The sequence below is a fragment of the Bos indicus genome, chromosome 25 (genome assembly GCF_029378745.1).
Source record: "Bos indicus isolate NIAB-ARS_2022 breed Sahiwal x Tharparkar chromosome 25, NIAB-ARS_B.indTharparkar_mat_pri_1.0, whole genome shotgun sequence".
NCBI lineage: Eukaryota > Metazoa > Chordata > Mammalia > Artiodactyla > Bovidae > Bos > Bos indicus.
In genome coordinates this window covers 153,291-167,361 of record NC_091784.1, presented here as the reverse complement: position 1 = coordinate 167,361, position 14,071 = coordinate 153,291, and the positions used below count along the sequence as shown (strand labels likewise).

Here is a 14,071-nt window from a genome sequence, read left to right as displayed (position 1 = left end):
CCCCATGAATCACAGCATGCCAGGACCCCCTGTCCATCACCAACTCTTGGAGTTCACCCAAACTCATGTCCATTGAGTTGGTGATGCCATCCAGCCATCTCATCCTCTGTCGTCCCCTTCTCCTCCTTCCCCCAATTCCTCCCAGCATGAGAGTCTTTTCCAATGCGTCAACTCTTCACTTGAGGTGGCCAAAGTGCTGGAGTTTCAGCTTTAGCATCAGTCCTTCCAATGAACACCCAGGACCGATCTCCTTTAGAATGGACTGGTTGGACCTCCTTGCAGTCGAAGGGACTCACTCTCAAGAGTCTTCTCCAACAGCACAGCTCAAAAGCATCAATTCTTTGATGCTCAGCTTTCTTCACAGTCCAACTTTCATATCCATACATGACAACTGGAAAAACCATAGCCTTGACTAGATGGACGTTTGTTGGCAAAGTAATGTCTCTGCTTTTGAATACGCTATCTATGTTGGTCATAACTTTGCTTCCAAGGAGTAAGCGCCTTTTAATTTCATGGCTGCAGTCACCATCTGCAGTGATTTTGGAGCCCCAAAAAATAAAGTCTGACACTGTTTCCCCATCTATTTCCTATGAAGTGATGGGACCAGATACCATGATCTTAGTTTTCTGAATGGTGAGCTTTAAGCCAACTTTTTCACTCTCCTCTTTCACTTTCATCAAGAGGCTTTCTAGTTCCTCTCACTTTCTGCCTTAAGGGTGATGTCATCTGCATATCTAAAAGTCCATTAATTCTACACTTAAGAGGATCATTTCTTCATGTAAGCACAATCTCATTTATGAATTACACATGATATGTAGTTTAGGATCTATCTACATATATTATGCTTATAACTGCGTGCTGCTGCTGCTAAGTCCCTTCAGTCGTGTCCGACTCTGTGCGACTCCATGGACTGCAGCCTACCAGGTTCCTCTGTCCATGGGATTTTCCAGGCAAGAGTACTGGAGTGGGTTGCCACTGCCTTCTCCTGTAACTGCACAGTGATACACCAATTCGACTTCCTGCTATGGGGGAAAAACACCATTTAATGAGACATGAAGACAAAGCACAAACCCGACTAAGGGGACACACGCTGTGGACCACAGAACGGCTATGACCAGAGCAAGTGAGGGGACGGGGGACGGGAGATGGATGGGTAAACTACAGCCTCAGGGGCTGGGGGGGATCTGGATTCATGATGACTAAGCAGACAACAGGATGAGAGAGGGAATCAAAACCAATGATGAAAGCAGACACACTGTCAGAGAACTCCAACAGCAAGGAAAGCATACAGAACTGTTCTTTGCCAAATATTTGGAAAGAAATCAAGCATGAAACCACAGAGAAATCATCAAAGAATTTTAAATATCAACTAATTAGCCAATGATGCCAATTATAAAAACAGTGTCAAAAGACCACAAAATGGACTGGTTACCACTTCACAGGCCGCTAAAATGATTCACGGTTAATTTAATTATAAGCTGACTAACAATGCAGCTAACATGAAATGGGTGGTAACAGAAAAAAGAGACAATACAAGTCCAGTTACAAAGCAGAATGTTGTACACGTGATTTCATGGGGTAAACAGCAATGCACTCACAACACCTAAGCTAAACACGCAAGAAAGCTGGAACATGTGCTTTAGAGCCGCACACTCTGTCACCAAAAGCCCTAGGTCGTCATCCCAGTTTTAGACTCAGAAAACTGAGGCAGCCCAACGTCTTCCCTGGGGCCCTGGGGCCCTGGGCTTTTAACCTGGTTTCACACGCAGAGCTGGACTGAGCGCATGGCCAGGTCCATCAGCAAGCAGACCAGTGTAGATTCTTGGTTTTGTTCCCACCGCATGCCCTGCACCCTGCAGCCAGGCATCCCCAATGGAGAATGTGCTGTACGGCTTTCCCATGCCATGAGAGCTGCCTATGGCTACTTTCACGAAGCTGTCTGCTCCCTGAGAACAGAAACTTCCCTGCAGCTGCTGTGCCCAGCACAGGCCAGGCCCAACGTTACAGAGGCAGGCTCTGGCTGAGTTCATGATGACGTGCTAAGTAGTGGTCCAAATATCAAGACTAATTTGTCGCTGTGCCATTGTGGAATGATTAAAGACTAGGCAGTTTAAAAACTTTTAGACCTCTGAGCGTAGCAAATGTACCTGATTTTCTTCTGGGTATAAAGAGAAAAAACAAAAAACAAACAAAAAACAGCGTGCTGGGGGAGGGATGCGGCAGGGAGGAGGCAGACACATACCAGAGTCATGATGCCCAGCTGGTCTCCCTCCTGCGCCAGGCTGTGCTGCCTCGTTCTGGGCTTGGGCAGGGGCGGGCAGGAGCCAGCATGCGAGGAGGTGGGAAGCAGGTTGAGGGAGCTCACTGATTTAAAACGACGGAGGCTGCCTAAGCTCCCCCTGCCCTCCCTGCTCTCATTCTCCTTGGCCCGCTGCTCCATGTTCTCCTTCTCTTCTTCGATCAACCTAAAATAGAATAAAATACGTCACCTGCCTTTGTCAGCAGAGGAACCTATCTGGACAATAAATTTGGGCTGGCATTCTGTGTCATGATTAGCAAATTCCAGAAACAGTTGCTCAATGAACATCTCAGCCAAAAGGTTCTACGTTTCCTCTTTTGAATATTCTCAAACTTAGAATAACTTAGCGTTGAGTCTTACAAGCTGGCCCTGATCATTCACGCTTGATTTCACTTATTTACTCTAACATTCTGAAGGGGCCCTGGTGGCAACTCTCTTTCCTGTGAAGAGATACCTCCAGTTGACAACCCTTACCTCCCCTGCTCTCAGGGCAGAGATGCACGTCAGTGCCTCAAGTCTTTTCCACTGGGAATCAGGAACTCTGTATAATCAAAACAGCAATTCACAAACAAGCTGCAGTTTCTAAACACAAGTCTCCAGACCAGATGAAGTGCTGAGTTGATCTTTTATTTTTTATTTTTTTTTTTAAGGTTGTATATATACAAACGCGTCACTTGATGAGGTTCTCCACCAGCTTTGTGTGAGTTCCTGGATTCATGTCAATGTGCTGCATTAACCTAGAATTCACAGTTTCTGCTCTTCTCCCCTAATGTGTGGTGGATGTTTTTATATAGCAGTTTAAATACACGATTATGCAAATAAAATGACTTTCAAATTAAAATACAAGATTCTTACAGGAAGTAAACTCTCCAGCTTCACTTCTACTCATACATCTGGAAAGTTTTTCACTGTTGATAACAAGTTGATGGACAGAATTGACCATTTACATCAAGTCAACTTGTCGCATAAGGAAAAATCACATTTACCCGACAACTTGCTGTAAAAATAAAAATATTAATATATAACCGTTTCATACTTCCTGCAGGGATGTGGAAAGACCATCTTTCTGAGCTCGTCTGTGCTCAAACACGGCCCACAAAGCTGTCTGTCTTGGCGTCAAATGGGCAGGCGACACCACCTGTGTTTGCTGGTTTTCCCGTTCACCCCCTGCCTTTCCCCCGGAGCATCCCGCTCGGCCGACAGGAACGGGCACCTTGGCCTGGGGTGACGTGATGAGAACAGTCTGAGCAGCAGCTCTGCCTGGTCCTGTGCAGGGTCACCGGCCTGCGGCCACTCTGAACATGGACTCGGGACACGGGCATAGCTGTGTGGGTGTGGCACCAGGCAGGCCTCGGGGCCCCCAGCCACCTGGCTGCACCCAGACCCAAGGCTCCCCGCTCACCACGAGGCAGGCCTTTGGATTCTATCCTGCTTTGAAAATTGTTATAACTGCCAAGACGGTGTCTAAAGAAAACATCTTAAATATACTGATGAGATGAGAAAAACTCAAACACACGTCCTTGGACCACTGTCTTACAACAAGCCAATCTTCACACTGCATTAAGTTAAAAAGGAAAATGCAGATCTGAGTGGGAATTTGCCAAGCGCAAAACCCCAGCTTTCACCAGGTGGCTTTTCACCAGAACATGGGGGGCTCTGAGGGACACAGGAGGGTCCAAGGGCCACAGGGGACACCGCCTCGGTACCTCACTCACCTTGGGGCTCAGAGCTGAGGGGGGACACCCCACAACGCCCGCCCCCTGCCCCCACAGAGTGCTGACACCACACCACGGACAGAATGCCCTGGCTGACCGAGCTCTGTAATCAAGGGCCATCTCAAAACTGAAAATTCTTGAAGCAGACCTGAGGTCAGGTTTCTTACTATGGAACACTCAGACGTCCCTAGGAGAAGACAGCTCCTCAGAGAAACCGAGTTTCTGGGGAGCTGAGTTCAGGATCACCCACCGGATCTCTTCGTTGATGGCGTCCAGCTGCTCCTGCATCATCACGGTCAGAGTCTTGGCATCAGCCTGCCTGCCGGGCGACAGCTGAGTGGTAGAGCTGAAGAGGGCGACCCTGTCGCCCTCGTCGTCAGACATGCCCTCGTCACTCTCAAACGCCTGGGCCACGTCGGCCAGCATGCTGGCTTGCTGCGTGCACTCCCAGTCCTGCTCCTTTGGGGTCTGCACCTGGGCACGAGAGGACCACGTCTCATCAGCGACATTCAGGGCAGCTCAAGTCTATCAGGAACTGTACCCAATTTTACATGGAAGCCCTGACTCTGGATAAATGGGCCATGCTCATGAGACACTGCCATCTCTTAAGCGAACAGGACTCAAGAAACAGGCAGGGGAAGAATCCAGTTCCTAGATGGCCTGGTGACACTCAGGTCTCAGCGTGGACGGCAGGCAATCCTATGAGGTTATTCACAAGGGTGGGCTGATGGAGTCAGAGACAGAAACTGAAAATTACAAAAATACATCCATGCCTCCATCAGCCAGGCTGGAGGAAAATAAGAAAAAAGAACCCTTCAGCTCGGCAGCCGCTGGGTCCCTATCAGCGGTCATCACTGGTACCAGTTCACCAGAGTGTGCCGTCCTCGCAGGCTCCCAGTCCTCCGTTTCCCAGGCTGATCTGAACACCCACAGAGAGGCGCAAGCAGGGGCAGCCAGGAGACGGGAGGGCCAGCCCCTCCGCGGCTCTCCTCTCGGGACACAGGCCCTCGGGCTGTTCTGGGGGATGGCTCCTCGCACTGCAAGGGTGGCTCTGTCATCAGAGACACATGGGATACTGCCAGCGGGGCCCCGTGCCGCCCTCCTGCTCTCACACCTCACACCCTTCTCTCGGAAAACGTCCCCCCTGCCACACTGTCGCCCAGGTCCTGCCTTCTTTCCCAGACAGGACCTCAAAGGACCTGAGGGGCAGCCTCGAGGTGCTGGCTTGCTGGCTCCCTGCCCCTGTGTCCAGTGCCCTAGCCTCCTGTCTTCATCACGACCCCGCCCCAGGGCTCGGCTACCCCATTCGCTGGCTCCGGGACCGCCTGCCATCATTCCTCCTCTGCTCCAGCGAACCAGCTGCCTACGGGTTCACCCCCATCAGCCTGGTCGGCATGTCCTCTCCCTTCTCTCGCCTTCCAATCGCACAAGGGGAACCAGCAGATTCCTCCTCCAGGGCTCCCTGCAGCGCCCACTGCAGGTCTCTGAAAGCTCCTTGGGAGTGGCCTCTACGGTCCCCCTCCCCGCCAGGTCTCCAACTCTCTGCCAGCAGGCGGTGAGCCCCGCCCTGCAGGGCAATTCCCCGGGGGCTCGAGGAACCCGTGTTACCAAGCCCCTTCCTTTCCTTGCCCTCCCCCACGCCACCCCCCGCCCCCAGCATGTCTCTCCCTGGGCTCCAGGCCCTGCCCTCCCTGGGGTTATTCCTCAGTCCCTTGCGCCCCTTCTCAACCTTTGGAATGCAGGATGCCCCACAGCCCTACCCTTGCACCCCATCTCTCTCCACCGGCACCCGCCTGGTGACTTTACTGTGCTCGTGCCTTTAAATGCCATCTGTATGCCCACGACCACAAGTCCACCCTGAGCTGAATGAGTTCTCTCCCGGATGCAGGCCGGAACACTCAGCTGTTCTCCTGACACGTCCCCGGGACACCCAATGGGCTCGTCCACCTCAACAGGGCTGAGGCCCAGCTCTTAGCTCCCCGCCCCGGCAACCCTCCTCACCTCAGGAAACAGGCTCTGGCCTCGAGTTGCTCAGGCCTGAGCCCAGGCTCCTCCCTGATGTGGCCTGCTCTCTCCCTTGTCCCCGCTGGTTGACATGACCCTTTTTCTATCTCCGAGTGGCTACTTCTCTTCCTGCCTCTGGGTCTCTGGTTCAAGGTCACCCTCCTGGTGTCACCTCACTGGCCACCCTGTTTACACACGATCATCCCCTCCTCCTTGGACAACTCAGGCACTCTGGTCTCCTTTCCCTGCTCATTACTGTTCAGCAGGCTGCGCGGGTTTAAAAAGGGGTCCAAAAATTCTTCCATCCTCCTCCCTTCAAGAGGCAGAAGGGGCAACTCCTGCTCAGCCCCTGAGCGAGGCAGGACTTCGCAGCTGACTCTCGCAAACAGAAGTGAAGGTGTGCGGCCTTGAGACCAGGGCGTGAAAGTCCCCGGGCTAAACCCCACACTCTCGCTCTCAGAGGGTGTTCCGAGGAAAGCCAGGCCATGGGAAAGCCACACGGCAGGGACCTCGGCCTGTCCCCAGCAGCCAGGTGAGTCTGAAAGCCTGCCATCCAGCCCTGGGGGGCCTTCCCTTGCCCTCAGGAGGCCCTGAACCAGGCCCGCCTGCTACAATGTACAGGCACTGGGGACTGTGAGCTGCTCCCTGGGAAGTCACTAAGCTTTGCAATGATTCGTTACGTAGCAGTGGATAAAGGACACACACGGTTTTTAATTCACTGCTGGGGTCCTACTTCTGACCATGTCTGGCCCAAACTAACTGCTCACTGAATGTGGAAGCTCAAAACACAGACATGTATGAACAAATACACGGCATGAATGAGGCAAAAACATAAAGGCACTTAAACTCCCAATGAGAATTCTTCTCACTATAAGCTGATGGATATGTGTATCCATTTACTCGTAGGACGATTTCAAAACTGTGCTAATTAGTACCATGCTGGGCCTCACAGTAGGCCACAAATAATCAAAATTGGTTAAGGAAAAAAAGCATGCCTTCAAAGTAAACTCTTAGCCAGAAAAAGGAAAATGGGGAGACGTAAAGCAATCTATTAGCGCTTTGTTCCAAACCCACCTCAGGACCACGGTGTGAGAGGGCAGGTGCCTCACAAGGTGCCCACCAGGGACGGGAAGGGGGCGGCGGGGTCCTTGCCTCAGATGGCTCATCGTGCAGCGCTGCCAGCCGGCCTTTCTGGGGGCACCGCAGCACCGCCCCGTTGCCCAAGGAGTCTGCCGGCCGGTCCGCCACAGGGAACCTGAGGTCCGGGGCGCTGCCCAAGTGGGGTCGGCTGAAACACACGGGGAAGAAGAGTGCTGTTAGAAGAAAAGAGAGCTCACTCTGTCAGACGAGCCAGAGCCTGTCCATTTGGAAGATCGGCAATTTCACAGCAAAAGGGCCCCCGGGAGGGCACTGCCCTCCTGGCTCCAATAGCAACAGGCCGCCCGCTGCTCCGCAGACACTCAGGGCTCATCCCCAGCAGCTGGAAAACTCCCGTATGTGGGGAAGGCAGTGCTGACGCGAAGGTGTGGAGCTGACTAGGACAGGATCGGCTGTCTGGGGTTGGGGCGTCCAGGGTCCCCCTGGAGCCCGCTCTCAGGTCCCAGGGCAGGGCGTGCACCTGCTCTGCTTTCCCCTTGGCACCCCACCTCCCCTTTGGCCCACACCTGCTCTGACCTCCCTCTCCCACGGGAAGTCTGTGGATCACAATCACCGGTCTGCCTGGAACACTGTCTGCACCGCTCTCAGTGTTTTTAAAGGTGCCTCAGACAACCCGCAGCAGAAAAGTCTCGGACCCACAGCTCGGAGCTGAGCACCACTGGTGTCTCCCATTAAAGCAGAGATGAGCGTGTCACTGGACTCTGGGCTGAACAAGGCCCAGCACAGATGCTCAGGCCCTGAGCACTAAGGCCTGGGGCTGCAGGTGCCAGGAGCTCACTCAGCAGGGGCCTGCTGGGAGGCAGGGCAGCCCTGCCTTGACTGTAAGCTGCCTGCACTGCAGGACCGCCCGGGCTCTGCTCAGTCTTGTCTCTGGGACGAGGGTGGTGCCTCCATGTGCAGGATTCCCTAAACCCAGGAGACAGGGCCTTCCTCCGAGGACAGGACACCCCATACGTCTGCAGAGTGGCCAGGGCCAACCACCAGCTCAGCCTGCTCGGGGTCACACGCTGCTCTGCTCAATGGTTTTGCGAACACTGTGCTGCACAGGAGATGGAAGTCTGGAATCTCCCGGAGCCACACCTGTCTTCCCTCCCATCTCCCCTCCCTCCTGACAGAACTGTTCCCTTCTCTGCTCCACTTCCACCCAAGGGCCTCGGGCTACAGCACACTTGGGAACTGAGTGGGGGGTACGACACAGTCCCGCTGTGGACTGGGGACCTTTGAGGGTCCTCTGAGGGCCAGAGGCCTCCGGGTTGGGTCCACCCCCAACCATCACCTCCCAGTCCCCTCACGGGGTGCAGCCTCCATCTCTCTCCCCCTCCTCACCCGAAGCTCTTTCCTCCGGGAGAAGGTCTCAGAGACAAGGTGACCAATTCCTCTGGGAGGTCCCACCAAATACGCCGTGCCTGCCCTGCCTGTGAGCCAGTTTTCAGTCCCCACTCCCTCCCTCCTGAGGCAGCACAGTGCCCCCCACCCAGCCCACACTGCCCACAAGCCCCACTCTGAGGCCCCACCTGTGCTGCTAAGTCACTGCTGTGACCCCTCCAGAGCTGCCTCCTGGAGACACCCCTCCCTCGCACCAGCCGCTGTGGCCCACTGTCTTCAGAGCACAGCGGCTCCTCCTGCCCCGCGGCTGCTTCCTCTTCTCGTCTCTCACTCTCACTGACACACACGGGACTGGTGACCAGGCCCCAGGCTTCTCCATCTGAAGCCCCCAATTGTGTCGTTACCCAAAAACCCCCAAGAGGAGGAGGCCGTGTCCACCTCCTCTTCCTCCACTGTCTACGCAGTCCTCCTCACACTCACCTCGTCCACCCCGGGAGCAGGGGTTCCCCACCTCTGACAGCCCCAGCCCCTCACCCTGGAGGAGCTCTGCCACCAAGTCCTGTTCTGCAGGGCACGTGCTCTCCTTGAACTCCACCCACCATGGTTTCAGACACAGGACCAGTTTCTGGCTCTGCCTTTGTCTCAAATGACATCTCCTTTTCTCTAGAAGAAGGCTGGGTGGGGGCTCTGGACTGTGAGGATCCCCTAAGCACACAAACACAGAAATATGCGTATGGGCTCCAAACTGTCTCCTAAGTCAGGATTCAAGCAGTAGTCCATTTCCTACAGATGAATGAATGTCACCAGTAAGCACTTAATAACCTTTGCTAAAGTTTATCTCTCACTTGTGACCATTTTCTGTGAAGAAGCCAAAGAAACATTTAAATACTTAATAAGAATTACTGCCCCTATAACAACGAGGAAGAAAAAATCAGGATGCTCAGTAATCTGCTCTCCTCATTCACAAGCCAGGTGATTCCTCCCACCGCAGTCAAAAGACTACAGGTCATTAACCTTCTGCGACTCTTCCGAAACATCAGTGTCACAGTCTGTCAGGCCCCTCAAATGAATACGCCCAAATATCAACTGGTCGGCCCCCTACTTCCAAACCTCTGCCTGTGGTTTTGAGTGTTGTCAATCCTGTGACGACCACTCCGTGGTACCAAGTTTGACCCTAAGGAACGATGCTTGTCTCTTCCCTCTCGCTGTCCACGAAGCTACAGGCTCCTTGAGGTGCGACCATGAGCAACACCCAGTCATACTGTCCACACACCAGACAGGCCCTTGTCACACTCGACAGCGCTGAGGGGAGCTGCCCGGGGGAGCAGCCTACCTGTGGTGGAAGGGAGCCCCTCGCAGTCTCGTCTGGTCCACTTCGGCTCTCAGGGTTTCCAGGTTTAGAGTCAGCTGGTCCTACAAAACAGCAAATGACACAGCCTGCACCGCTTGCTTTTTGGATGTAAAGTGACTTGCACCAAAATGTGCAGAACAGGTTACATCAGTAGGTATCAACTCCCACCATTGTAATTCTGAGAAAATGTTCTCTAAGAGTCCCTAGCAAATAGAAACACTCAGAACAATGTTAACCCTTATAAACCATACTGAAGAGGAAGTTCCATCTCAGGTGTAGAAAAGGTTTCTCTGGAGGAAACATGGCAAGCCATTAACAACGATGAAGTCTGTAGACAGAAGCTAGACTTCAGGCGGGGGTTTCGGGTCAGGGGGACACGACTCACTCTATTGCCCTCCCTCCTCTCACTGCTTTAAACTGTCTCCATGGAGCTCACCTGCATTCCTCACATTCATTCCTCTACAGCCCACTTCACTTGCTCATGGGGTAAAACAAGTCAAACGGGGCAAGTTTGTGAGTCACTCAACTCAACCTGGAAGCTCTGTGCTGTCGGCCATGGCAGTCACTCGCCTCGTGCAGCCCCTGAGCACGTGAGACAGGCTGGTGCAAAGCCCGATGTGGAAATCACACAGAGGATTTCAAGACTCGTGGTGAAAGAAGGACGTCGAGTAGCCCGTTGGTTTTTAGGAAATTTTAGATTGTGTAGGTGGCTCGTATTATCTTTCTGATGCACAGCACAGTCCACGTGAATGGCTCACGCTTTGTCTGAGCTTTTGGGTGATCCCTGAAAGGACTACTCAGAATTCTGAACCACACACAACAGCCACACACTCTAAATCCACCTATAATGCAAACACATTCAGTGTTCAAAACCAGAAGTGCTATACGTGTTATAGCAGTGGATTAGCCATAAGGAAAATGGAACTCGACTTCTGCTAAGCATCTGCTCAAACTCATGTCCACTGAATTGGTGATGCCGTCCAACCATCTCATCCTCTGTCATCCACTCTCTTCCTGACTTCAATCTTTCCCAGCATCAGGGTCTTTTCCAATATGAAAATTCATATTAAAAAACTGGAAATAATTACCTCAAGCAAATTTTAAATGCAATAACAAAGTTGCCAAGTCTGTGTTTTATAAGATGAGCATCAATTTCAGGGTTTAAAAAGCTGTTTTAGGACCTACTGTATTTAAAAAAATGGAGAGAAGACAAAAGAATGATCTATTTGAGATTGGCTCTGTATGAGAAATTGCTGAGACTAATTGACGGGACGGGTCATGGGTATTTATTATACTACTCCATCCACTTTTGTGCATGTTTGCAATTCTCCATCGTAATACATTTAAAAAGTTTATTTTCTGTTAAAGCAGAGTCTTCTCCAGCAACACAATTCGAAAGTATCAATTCCTCAGTGCTCAGCCTTCTTTATGGTCCAACTCTCACACCCATACGTTGCTACCGGAAAAACCATAGTTTTGAGTATATGGTTTGTCATATATGGTTTGAGTATATGGTTTGTCGGCAAAGTGATGTCTCTTACTTTTCAATATGCTGTCTATGTTTGTCATAGCTTTCCAAGGAGCAAACATTTTTTAATCTCATGGCTGCAGTCACCGTCTGCAGTGATTTTTGAGCCCAAGGAAACAAAACCTGTCACAGCTTCCACAATAAGGCATCGGCATTCAAAGATTTTTAAAGCAAAACAAAAGTTGACTTTGAATTGGCTTAGTCTAGTCATAAACAGCATCTCGATCTCAACAGCCTCTGAGCAGCAGTTATGAAAGTAAGAAGTGCACACCTGATCGGGAGATATTGAGCTCTCTGCCTAAGCGGGGAGGGCGCCTCACCGCGGGTCTCACGATGGGAGTCAGAACCACTGCCCCCAGGAAGTCCGCCTGTGAGGCTCTGCAGTCCAGGCCCAAGAACACAGGTATGGTGGGGATAGTACTGACACGTGAGGCTGGACCTGGGATCCCCACTCCATTTCCTGGATGGTCTGTATTGCCGTGTGGCCAACCTTTCCAGGAAACCTCTCTCAGGACTCGGTGATGTGAGCCTCCACCAACACCCTTTCCTGATGCGCCTTCTGTTGCAGGGCAACTGCGGTTCTCCTGTCTAGAGGCAGCCATCCTACACACACACCGTATCTGGACCAGCGGTTTGGCATGTGGGACTCCAGCGCCACGTCCGAGGCAAGCAGGCTCCACACCTGGGTGCCGTGCCTTCAGTTTCATGGGCCCCGGGCTGGCACCCCTAGGTTTGTCTGAGGGGCAGTTGGGAGGTCCACCTGTATCCCAAGCAGCTCCCCGGACTGGCTGGTCAGAGCAACAAGCAGCCTCTTTGAATGTGGGGAAGCCCTGGCTCCTACCCACTGCCTATGGGCGACGACCTCTGGCCCTGCTCCCAAGGAGGTGGGTGCCCGGATCAGCAGATGGGGCCACACAGGCACACACTCGATGCCAGAGACGGGAGTGGTAGAGAAAGGCAGTGTTGGCCCCCGCCCAAGCCACGTCTCCTGCCCAGACGCCGCCTCCCTGTCAGCACAGGCACCCGCTGCAGCTCCTTGTTCTTTGCCTCCAGTTGGGCCTCCATCTGGCGCAGCCTATCCTCGATGCTGCTGTGTCTCTCTCTCCTATCGGCCAAGAACAGCGTCAGCTCCACTCACAACAACCTTGTCCTGACAGCATGCGGGCTGTGATCGCAGGGGCGGCAAGCGGGCCATGCTCTGTGCGAACGACGGGCCCTGGGTTCGCCGGGGGCACACCCGCATGCCTGCTCACACAGCCTGTGCGGTTTCGTGTGTGACACATGGCTCACGGAGGATGCTGGTGACCAGCTCGTGAGAGGAGACGTGCTCCCCGTGCCCCAGGCCCCACACCCACGGCCGCTGCGCTCCCTCCTCGGACTGCCTGTGGTGAGCCCGCGTGGGCAGCAGACAGCGGCAAACCCGAGGCACACGTTCTACCTTCCTAAGCTGGGAAGGAAGTTCGAACCGTTTAGCCTCCTGAGTGGTAGAGCTTCCGGAAGACAAAAGGTCGGACTACAAGGCCGACTGGGGATGGACAGCAGAGATGCCAGGGGAGAGGAGAAACCAAGCCTGGAGAGGAAGATCACAGGCAGAAGGGTGCCCCCTGGCGGCTGTTAGTGCCCCTGCTCTGGGAGGGTCTGTGAGCACCGGACACCGGCGGCCTCCCGCGACGTGATGGCCCCTTGGCGCTCACTGAGCTCCTGGCAAGGCTTCCGACAGCCGAGTCAGCACAGACCCGGCCCGACTCTCTATGTTCAGCCAGTGCCCACTGGCAGCGCAGGGCAACACCTTTCCCGTCAGAAGGACAGGGTGGCTGGCTGGCTGGCAATGGGGTCGGTGCCCCCAGCAGCGCCACATCCCAAGGACATGGCCTCTCACCCGCGGGCTCCTGGGGACGGCGAGTGGGGAGTGGGGCCTCGGGTCTGCACGTGCCCTGCTGGGACTTCTTTAACAAGTGTATGGATAACAACTTAAAACTGTGTTCATTACAGAGCTATTTTGGCCATCTCTTAAACGAGAATGGGATTTTTCTAGGTCTCTATCCTGCTAGGCTTTGAGTGGCTGACTGAACTCTGAGCAGCAGTGACTCGGAGCTGAAGCGTCCTAGGGACACACAGAACTCGGAACAAAACTGGAGGGAAATTAACGTAGGGATGACGCAGAAGTGGGGCGTGCCTGACACTCAGGGAGCGCTCCCATCTCAGACGGGCAGCACGACCCCCACATCTGTGCTCCTGTGTGGACTGAGCAGCACGGGCAGGGGCGCGGTGGGAGAGCAGGGGAACAGGCCCTCCCTGTGCCCGCCCCCCAGGGACCCAGAGCAGCACCTTGGAGAGCGAGGCCACCCTCTGCGCCTGCTCCGCCTCCACCTCGGGCAGCGTCTCTGCCCTCCGCAGTCTCTGCTGCAGCTTCTCTACCAGCTCCAGGCGCTCCTGCAACCTGCGGTTCTTATCCTCTGTCTACAAAGGGAGAGCAGAGGATCAACACAGGCCGAGAGGTGTAGCCACTGTGGCTTTAAGTAAGCTGAGACAAAACCTAAATGCACGTGTCTAGTGGATTCATTCTGTTTCGGAAGCTCCCTCAGGGTATATTTTCTCTCAGTGTTCCTGGGCTTGGTCTCAGTGAGCAGAACGCCTCCTGCCAGAGTATTTGCTTTTCCTAAACATTCCCCAAGGACATCTTAAAAAAA

General features: G+C 53.5%; 1 protein-coding gene across 4 annotated transcripts in view; it reads right to left on the bottom strand.

Annotated features, from left to right (window-relative positions):
* Positions 1-14,071, bottom strand: part of LOC109578040 (liprin-alpha-1-like) — a 55,685-nt gene that overhangs the window by 8,235 nt on the left and 33,379 nt on the right. For all 4 annotated transcript variants that reach the window (XM_070779260.1, XM_070779259.1, XM_070779257.1 and 1 more), the window contains exons 6-10: positions 13,710-13,841; positions 9,836-9,915; positions 7,093-7,306; positions 4,265-4,488; positions 2,243-2,465 (exon numbers count right to left, since the gene is read on the bottom strand). In XM_070779260.1, the coding sequence (XP_070635361.1) occupies positions 2,243-2,465; positions 4,265-4,488; positions 7,093-7,306; positions 9,836-9,915; positions 13,710-13,841 (873 nt within the window). The remainder of the gene's footprint in view (positions 1-2,242; positions 2,466-4,264; positions 4,489-7,092; positions 7,307-9,835; positions 9,916-13,709; positions 13,842-14,071) is intronic.